We start from the raw sequence: 9348 nt of genomic DNA, 5'->3' as shown, positions 1-9348 counted from the left end.
CTTCACCTCCTTCTGACCGCACGCACACGCACACACACACACACACACACACACACACACACACACACACACACACACACACACACACACACACACACACACACACACACACAATGCCCACTCTTACTCTCTTTCTCGGCTGTTATTATGCAGGGGGTTCATGGCCTGGACTGTGTGACTCATGGTTCAACTCGCGTACGGACGCACACACACACACACACACACACACGTGCACACGCACGCCAAGGTGACTTTCAAATCCTCTGTGTTCGAGGACCAAGAAGGGTTTATTTGTCCCTTACTCATCTATTAATACAATTGGCTTAACTCCACGCCCTGTTTATCCGCACACGCATTTCTTTGTAGACCCTCGTTCTTGCAGACCACCGTGTCCAATCTTGTTCACCAACTTCACCATATATTTGAATTTGTTTACTGGCTAATATTTGACACACTCAATGATTGTGCAAGTCCTCTGACACGATATACAGTACGTCCCATTTTAGCAGAGCAGATCTACAATCTAAAAACGCGATCCGTTACATTTCTTCTTCATTGGTGTAAAAACTTGTGCTCGGTCGCGCGTTCCGAACTGTGATTGGCTAGGCCTGATCACGTGGCGGAGGTGTAGGCAACTCACCTCGCCAACTAGCATGATCCACACTTCAGCTATGACAGGGAGAAGGACTTTGATTGGTGCACGACGACGCAAGGGTCTGTACTAGAGATGGTCCGATCAGGTTTTTTGAAACCGATCACCGATCCGATCATTTTCAAATCTGATCATCCGACACCGATACCGATCCGATCATGTTGCGCAATATTATATCAGGGTTTTTTTTAAACCGATCACCGATCCGATCAAGTCTGATCATCCGATACCGATCACCGATCCGATCATGTGGCGCAATATTATTTTTTAAATATTTTTTAACTTTTTGTATTTTATTTCAATTTTGTATTTATTAATTCATTCACTCATGCATGTATTGGCTGGTCGTCCAGGCCCAGAGGTGGACAGAGTACTCGACCCCAGTACTTAACTTGAGTAAGAGTACAGAGTACTCCTGGTTACATTTACTCCACTGTCTACAACTAAAACACACAGGCTGCAGGCACACACACACACACACAGGCTGCAGGCACACACACACACACACACACAGGCTGCAGGCACACACACACACACAGGCTGCAGGCACACACACACACACAGGCTGCAGGCAGCCCTGGCTGGCGGCTGCACTGACACACACACAGACTGAGTGAATGTTTTTTCTGTGCGCAACAGATTTCAGCGTTGTTGTTTTTTTCATAGTGTGTGTTGCATCGGTCTCACACACTGTAAAGAAGTTACACAACGCAGACATTTTCAAACCTGCGTGCGTGCAGCAGAGCAGCGCAGCGAGATCATAACAAACACTTCTTCCTTCTTTTAAGGCGGCTGTTAATCAGCCAGCGTTTCAACGCCACCTTCGGATCCGGAGTGATATCAAACTCTTGACATATGCAAGTCATGATCGGATCGGTTAATTGACCTATTTATCGGAATGACCGATCAAATTATTTTCATTGATATCGGGCCTATCTATAGTACCGCCCATCTTTTAGGTTGTGAATGCAAAGACTAGGAAACAAGGACTTTGTTGACAAGGGCGTGGTCATATTCTAATAAAAGCCCAAAACCACATTTTTTTTCACTGGTCTAGTGGCGTGCCTCGCTGAGTATTAGACTATTGGTTCTCAAAGTGGGGTCCGGGGACCCCCAGGGGTCCTTGAGGGAGTTCCAGGGGGTCCCCAGCTAAATGATGGATAGGAACCAAATGGACCCTTATGGGTCTGTAACTCTGAGAGTGTACAAAGGGAACCAAATGGACCCTTATGGGTCTGTAACTCTGAGAGTGTACAAAGGGAACCAAATGGACCCTTTAGGGTCCATTTGGTTCAAGGACTTTGTTGACAAGGACTTTGTTGACAAGGGCGTGGTCACATTCTAATAAAAGCCCAAAACCACATTTTTTCCACAATCACGTGCATGCTGCACGTGATTGTGTGAGTGTGGCCTCGGTATCCTGACACACAGACAGTCGCGTGACTCGCACGCAGCACGCTGCTGGCTGTGTTACAGGCACTCGTCAGCGATGATGAACGCACCGTGATGGTGCAAAATATGCCGTGAACGTCCCAATCTGGCGGGTAAAAGCAGCGCCTTTTATACATGCAGGGACAAAGAATATCAGTCACCCAGCTTTTGATAAGCATGAGAAAAGCAAAGAGCACGTCAACATAGTGCAAACAATTGATAACAGGAGCAGACAAGTTATCCATGTATCACTCTTTTATCCATCCTGCCAGACGTGTCGTGGCGAAATGTATCTATTTATTTATTTGGTGCGCACCAAGTAACATATCCAGGTGCTCCCCTGAGAACTAGACCAAAGAAGTTATGTGCACCCCTGTGTATATTATATTATACGGTGCAATACTTGTCCTAGTTATCTTGAGAAAATTCAGAATTGACAGAAGAAAGTTATTCATGTAATATCAAGGTAAATGTTCCCACTGACCCTCGTTTCCACGGCTACAATACAAGCTTAATGAATGTAATATCTTTCACAATGCTTCAATCACGTTGTGTTTATATTCTCAACCACAGATTCTGTGCTTGCATACATATAATACTAGGGGTGAAAAAAACATCTTATAAAAGGGTAAGAACTTTAAACTCAAATGTACAGGCTTTAGTGTGGCTTACACAGGTGTAGAATGAGCTCGATAACACTAACAAATGTAATTATCTGTGTCTGTTTTCAAAAAGAGCCTAAGGCAACCAGTCTCTGTTTATTGTATATTAACTGTTTAATCAATGTTTAGACCAATGTATTTAGTAGCATGTTGTAGGGCCTTATGTTTGGTTAGTGTTAGGTGTTTTATAGGTTGTAAATGTTACTATAATACATACTGTATGTTTTCAAAATGTCGATGTTAGCAGGTATGTATTTTAAACACTATCTGTGTGTCTGGGCTCCTATTCTCAAGCTTAATAGCTTATGAGGGAACTATAGGCTATCATTTAATTTCACATAATTATCTCCAATATATCTTATACGTATGTGTATTTTATTTGTGTGAACTAGGCATGTGAGAAATACACACACACACACACACACACACACACACACACACACACACACACACACACACACACACACACACACACACACACACACACACACACACACACACACACACACACACACACACACACGTCTTTTGGAGAATCCCTGCACAACACCATGTCCTTGTCCTGCGCACACCCCTCCTCCAAATGACCTTGAACGCCCATAACCTCTGTGCTCTTCCTTCTTTCCTGCTCACCCCTCCTCCCTCACCCCACTCTGAGCCTTTTACACAGTGTTCCATTTGTAAAAAACATAACAGAGGGGGGGACATTTTCTCAGCCACTTAAAGGGGTAGTTCACCCCCAAAATGACACTTTTTTTCCTATTGATTAGTCACCCCATGGAGAATTGAATTCATGGATATATTATAGTTTTTGTCTCATTTCTAAGACAATAATGTGATGACCAGTGGTTCCGGTAGGAGACACAAAGAGTCTCCTTTGTATCTCCTACTGGAACCGCTGCCTACCGGTCCACTGGTCATCAAATTATTGTCTTAGGTTCGAATTCGAATAAAACTGCTGAAACATTTGACCAGACTAGGGACGGCAGGGTTAATGTGCTACATATTTACATGATTACGTGAATACATGTTTATTAAATGATTAAAAGTCTGTCATTAAATTGTGATATTGTCAAACATATCAGACAGTCTACATTTACCTAAAGGAAATGCATATATTTAATTGAGTCTGACCAGAAGAAGCAGAGATAAAACATATCCCCACCGGCAGATATCTGTTCTATATACTACCTCTCCTCTTCCTCTGCCCTGTTGGACACTTTTATCTCTCTTCATCAATTCTCTCCCTCTCCCTGTAACTCCTCCCCTTCCCTCTCCCTGTAACTCCTCCCCTTCCCTCTCCCCCTGCAACTGCAGCTCCAAGCGCACACATGTAGTAGAAATGCACAGAAATCTATCATGGCTTTACTGTTGAGAATAGATTACATTCACACACTCTCACCTTTTTCAGAAATGTTTTAACTGACCAAAAACCCCAGTATTTCTTTGACCAGGTAGGATACAGAAGAGATGAACATACCCATATGACTAGACAAGCCAGTTCAGGTGATATGCTAACACTTAAACCAAGAACAGATCTTCTCAAAGCTTCTACAATCTATAGAGCTGTAATAGGATGGAACTCATTGCCTAAATACATATTTAATACAAACACAAAATTCACCTTTAAGAAAAAGTTAAAATAAGATCTGATGAAAACATGCCTGTACTAATCCCCAGACGCACAAAGTTTAATGTGTAATAAGTGATTTCGTTTCATTTTAAATGTACTACTTGATTGTACTTTTAGTTTTTTTATTTTCTATTTTTATTTAGATTATAGTGATTGTAAAGTTGATGTAAGGAATGTCTCTGTTAAAATGTTTGTCTGTGTCGGGGACCCCAGGAAGACTAGCTTTTGTCATGGCAAAAGCTAATGGGGATCCTAATAAACTAAACTAAACTAAACTAAACTCCTACCCTTCGCCTTTCAAACTATCTAAAACAAAAAAAAACTAATCCAATCAATTTCTCTTGCAAACATTCCATTCACGTCACACTTCGTCTACATTGGCGGCTTCCCTGAGCTCATTAGGTGCCAACTTAAGCACCGAAGGTACTGTTATTCTGCTCATTAGTATGCATTATTATTATTGTTGTTTTTAAGCCCCGGGCACTGAAGGAATTGCAATGCAAGGAATTATTATTCTGCTCGAATTGTATTGACATGAGTGGCAATGAAGTCCCACATAGAGTTTCACATAGATCAGGGGTCTTCAACGTTTTCAGGCCAAGGACCCCCTAGCTGAGAGAGCGATGAAGCAGGGACCCCCTCTATATCGTATAGAATTGTATTTCAGACTCAACATTTTTGGTTTACGTGGTCTGCTCTTTTTTCCCTCTACACCTATGCCTGTTTGCCAAAAATAGCAGATCTACAAGCTCACAACGCCGAGGCGTTGTGAGCTTGTAGATCTGCTATTTTTGGCTAAAGTTCTCCTCAGAAAAGGGATGCTAGGGTTCAAGTGGTTAAGGTAAAATAAAAAATCCTATCACACTAAGATTTGGCGGACCCCCTGTAGTAACTCTGGGGTCCTGGACCCCCTGTTGAAGACCCCTGACCTAGATGTATCACATTCAGTAGGCACATGGTATCATGTCCAGATTATGCCCCCAGGTGTATCTCGGGTCTTGTTCACGAGGGGAGGGGAGGGACGGAGCAGGAGATCAGCCGGGGAATCGCAGCAGCAGGAGCGGTAATTGCAGTCGCTGTACCGTCACTGTGGTGACGAAAAGAGAGCTGAGCCAGAAGGCAAAGCTCTCGATATACCGAGAAACCTTCGTCCCTACTCTCACCTACTGTATGGTCATGACCCAAACAATACCATCACGGATACAAGCGGCCGAAATGACGTTTTCTCAGACGGGTTGGCCGGCCTCTCCCTTAGAGATAGGAGGAGAAGTTCAGTCATCTGTGAGAGCCTCGGAGTAGAACCGCTGCTCCTCGACTTGGAGAGGAGCAGCTTAGGTGGTTTGGGCATCTGGTATGGATGCCTCCTGAGCCTAGGGAGATCCTCACTGCACGTCCCACTGGGAGGAGACCCCGGGGCAGACCAAGGACCAGATGGGGGGATTACATCTCCACACTGGCCGGGGAACGCCTCGGGATCCTCCAGAAGGAAGTTGCTAATGTTGCTCTGGGAAAGGGAAATCTCTGTTGGAACCGTTACCCCTGCAACCCGATTCCAGATAAGCGGTTGAAGATGGATGGATGGATTTTAAAGCCTCTCTTTTTTTTTTTTTTTTAATATATATTTTAGTACTTTTTGCCATTTGCAGGAGTTGTACTTCAATAAACGTATCTTCGGAGGTTAATCCACCTCAGATGTATTAAAGAATAGAAGAGCGTATAAATGAAGTTACCAAACCCTTATAGGGGCTCACCTGGTACGGGTGCATATCTTATTAAGTCTGGGATTGATTCCAACCTGAGGCTCTTTGGTGCATGTCCTTCCCCTCCACTCCATGTCACTATCAAACTAAAGCATTCTGTCTGTCTGTCTGTCTGTCTGTCTGTCTGTCTGTCTGTCTGTCTGTCTGTCTGTCTGTCTGTCTGTCTGTCTGTCTGTCTGTCTGTCCGTCTGTCTACCCACTGCTGATCAAAATGTCTCTGTTTAGTCTGACACCCATCATTGCTGCTTGCGGCTATATTGCACTTTGTCACTTGCCCTGGCCTGCCCCTGCCTGCTAGATGGCCCCCCCCCCCCCCCCCCCCAGAGGGCTGCCATGTCTGTCAGAGACGTGGCCTCATACACCTCTGTGTGAATGCAAAGTGCTGGATGTGTCCAGACGGAGCAGACAGGGTGGAGAGGCCAGTGTTTTAACAGCCATTACGGGGATAGGTGTTGACAGCTTTGGGCGCCCGTTGTATCTCCCTCTCTCATTTCTCTCTCGCCCCGCGCCGATATTGGAAGGTCGGGGGGGGGGGGGGGGGGGGGGCATGGAGCCAGGTAGGGCACCGTCACCGTGGACGAGGAGGACCAGCTAAGACTCAGACTGTGAAGAACAGGAGGAGACAGAGGGATTTGTTGCAGAGTAGAGGTGGCTGTCGTCCACTCCTGGCAGTGTGCAGGATTAACGGAAGGGCTTTAGGTGCTGAAGCACTGGGGGGCGGGGGGGGGCACCAAACGACGTGGAGAAAGTGAAAGTTAGACTGAACTATCGACGAAAAGCACCGAAATTTAGAAGTAGCGGCTTGCTGAAAGAGCGCTGAGACAGTGAAACGTGACACCAAAATGGGTAGCACCGGGCACCACAAAGGGTTAATCCGGCCCTGACTGCTGGCGCTGACCAGTGTCCATTTAGGAAGACAACAATGTGTGTGTGTGTGTGTGTGTGTGTGTGTGTGTGTGTGTGTGTGTGTGTGTGTGTGTGTGTGTGTGCAATTTCTCTGGACTCCTTGAATGCTGACCATATTATGGATACACCGTCAGGGTGGGGTGGAGTTTGACTTAAGAAATATGCTCAGTAGGTATACAGTAGATAAAATGTTTTATAACACACACACACACACACACACACACACACACAACACACACACACACAACACACAACACACAACACACACACACACACACACACACACACACACACACACACACACACACACACACACGCACGCAGAAGAAAAGCTTACAGGAGTATGTGGGTGTTGTATTGCGTGGGTCTCAATCAAGCTTATCTCTTATACTTTAAGTCTATGTGACTGTGAGGTAGAGCCTGTGGTGTCATTTAGTGTGGCTGTGATAAAGGTACAGAATGCAGCCACAGCACCACATTGTCATCACGACAAACAATCAGCAAAACAAGATAAAAGCCAAATCCAGAGTAATTACTGCACCTTAAAACCAGAGGGTTTGTGTTGCTATCTCGCTCCTTTGTTTTAATTTGGGGAACAGCTGCACAAGAGGCATAACAGACAGCCGTAATTACGGGAAGCCTGCAATATGGGATTATTGGATAATGCTCCAGACTGAATCGCCATCCTCCGTACAAAGCAAGCATTTTCACAATGCCAAAAAAAAACCCCAGCAGGATGAGAGAAGAGCAGCATACCAGCGCTGTATCTCTGCAAACACAGACTCCATCGCCATTCGTTTTTAGCCTGATACGTTACTGGCACTAATTTTGTTGTTGTTCCCCTTTTCCATCAGTATTGCAAACAGCATGGGAGATTTTTCCAAGTAAACAAGATTCCTTTCCAAGGATTGAGCATTCATGGCAGGAACAGAATGTTTACTCCCGTTGGACATGGTTCTCCTCCCTACAGTTAAAACGACCTGCCATGTCTGGTCTCTTACAGGCAAAACTAGACTAACAAACGCTTCTCTGTTTTGTTTTCAGCTTGAAACAACACCAGCAGTAAAAAGGAACTAGGACACGCCACTCTGGGAAGAAGACGGAGACACACGCAGAGACAGAGAACTGGAAGAGAACGCCAGACACGAGCACTCTGCCACAAACAATGGTGGATCAGAGACTTTAGAGGAACTGAGGAACTTTGGTGTATGTGCGTGCGTGCGTGCGTGTGTGTGCGCACGTGTGTGTGTGTATGTGTGCATGTGTAGACCGTGCACACATCCACCGTATGGCTGTGTTTGTGTCATTGTGAGTTGTGTTTATTTTCTATCTTTGGTCTAAAATATATTGGAGATTCAATTCACCACCTAAAGTGTTGAACATGTTTTCTCCAAAGCCAACAGTCATTGAAGCTGAGGTCACGCCGTATACCGCGGCATGGGCGTGGCCTGTGTGAGCCACGATGCCACGCCCTGTGTGAACCCTGTGTGTGAACCACAAACCTATAACTGATGTCAGCGCGTTCGGCCCAAAGCGGTGACAAACCGCCACAATGATCGTCACAGCGTACGTAGCAGTTTAACAACAACGTGCCAACGGCTGGGACTCTCTGATCAGTCACCGATCGAAAATCAATATTCCTGCTTAGACGTCGCCTCATCTATGGCTGTTATGAGCAGCTTGTTTTGAGACCAAAACCCTGAGACCTGAGACTCTCAGGCCACGACGTGCCCAAGATGTCACATGACAGGAAACAGGAAAACGTGAGCCATTGCGGATGAGATTTTTTTTTTCTTTCTGCAAAAGCCGGTGATCACTGACATGTTTCACTGAAGACAACGTTTGGATATGAGCAGCACGGGGACGTTCTCCAACCCCCTGTTCAAAACACTGACTGGGGGGATCCCTGAAGTGACGTGTGAGAGAGTCTGTGGCAGAAAACATTCCTGTTAGTACTGTACATCACAGGCTTTTTCAAAGTGGGGGGCCACAAAAGGGGCAACTGGAAAGGGGGGGGGGGGGGTAGATCATAAAGAAATATACAGTATATATATATATAATTTATTTTATTTTATTTAAATCAAATTGAATTCATAAGATGAGTGTGCCAGCTCAACCGCTTTCAACATGGCATGCCTATTTTGGGCATGTCATTATTGTCAAACGTAACTAAAAACAAATCTATAATAGCTAAAATAGCTGATCTACAAGCTCACAACACGTCTCGCTGTGTGAGCTTGTAGATCAGTTATTTTCGCTTTTTATACATTTTTTTTAAAACCCTGCTTTACAACACTGAAGACA

The 9348-nt window shown here is 45.0% G+C and overlaps 1 protein-coding gene across 1 annotated transcript in view; it reads left to right on the top strand.

Annotated features, from left to right (window-relative positions):
- LOC311058328 (zinc finger matrin-type protein 4) overlaps window positions 1–8194 on the top strand; it is an 89966-nt gene extending 81772 nt beyond the window's left edge. The window contains exon 5 of the mRNA XM_084075734.1: window positions 8089–8194. Coding sequence (XP_083931860.1) covers window positions 8089–8110 — 22 coding nt within the window. The 3' untranslated portion in view covers window positions 8111–8194. The remainder of the gene's footprint in view (window positions 1–8088) is intronic.
- The last annotated feature ends 1154 nt before the right edge of the window (window positions 8195–9348 follow it).

The sequence above is a fragment of the Gymnoscopelus microlampas genome (genome assembly GCF_963454915.1).
Source record: "Gymnoscopelus microlampas genome assembly, chromosome: 13".
NCBI lineage: Eukaryota > Metazoa > Chordata > Actinopteri > Myctophiformes > Myctophidae > Gymnoscopelus > Gymnoscopelus microlampas.
Note: the sequence above shows the minus strand (reverse complement) of the source record. Positions and strands in the feature narration are given on the sequence as shown.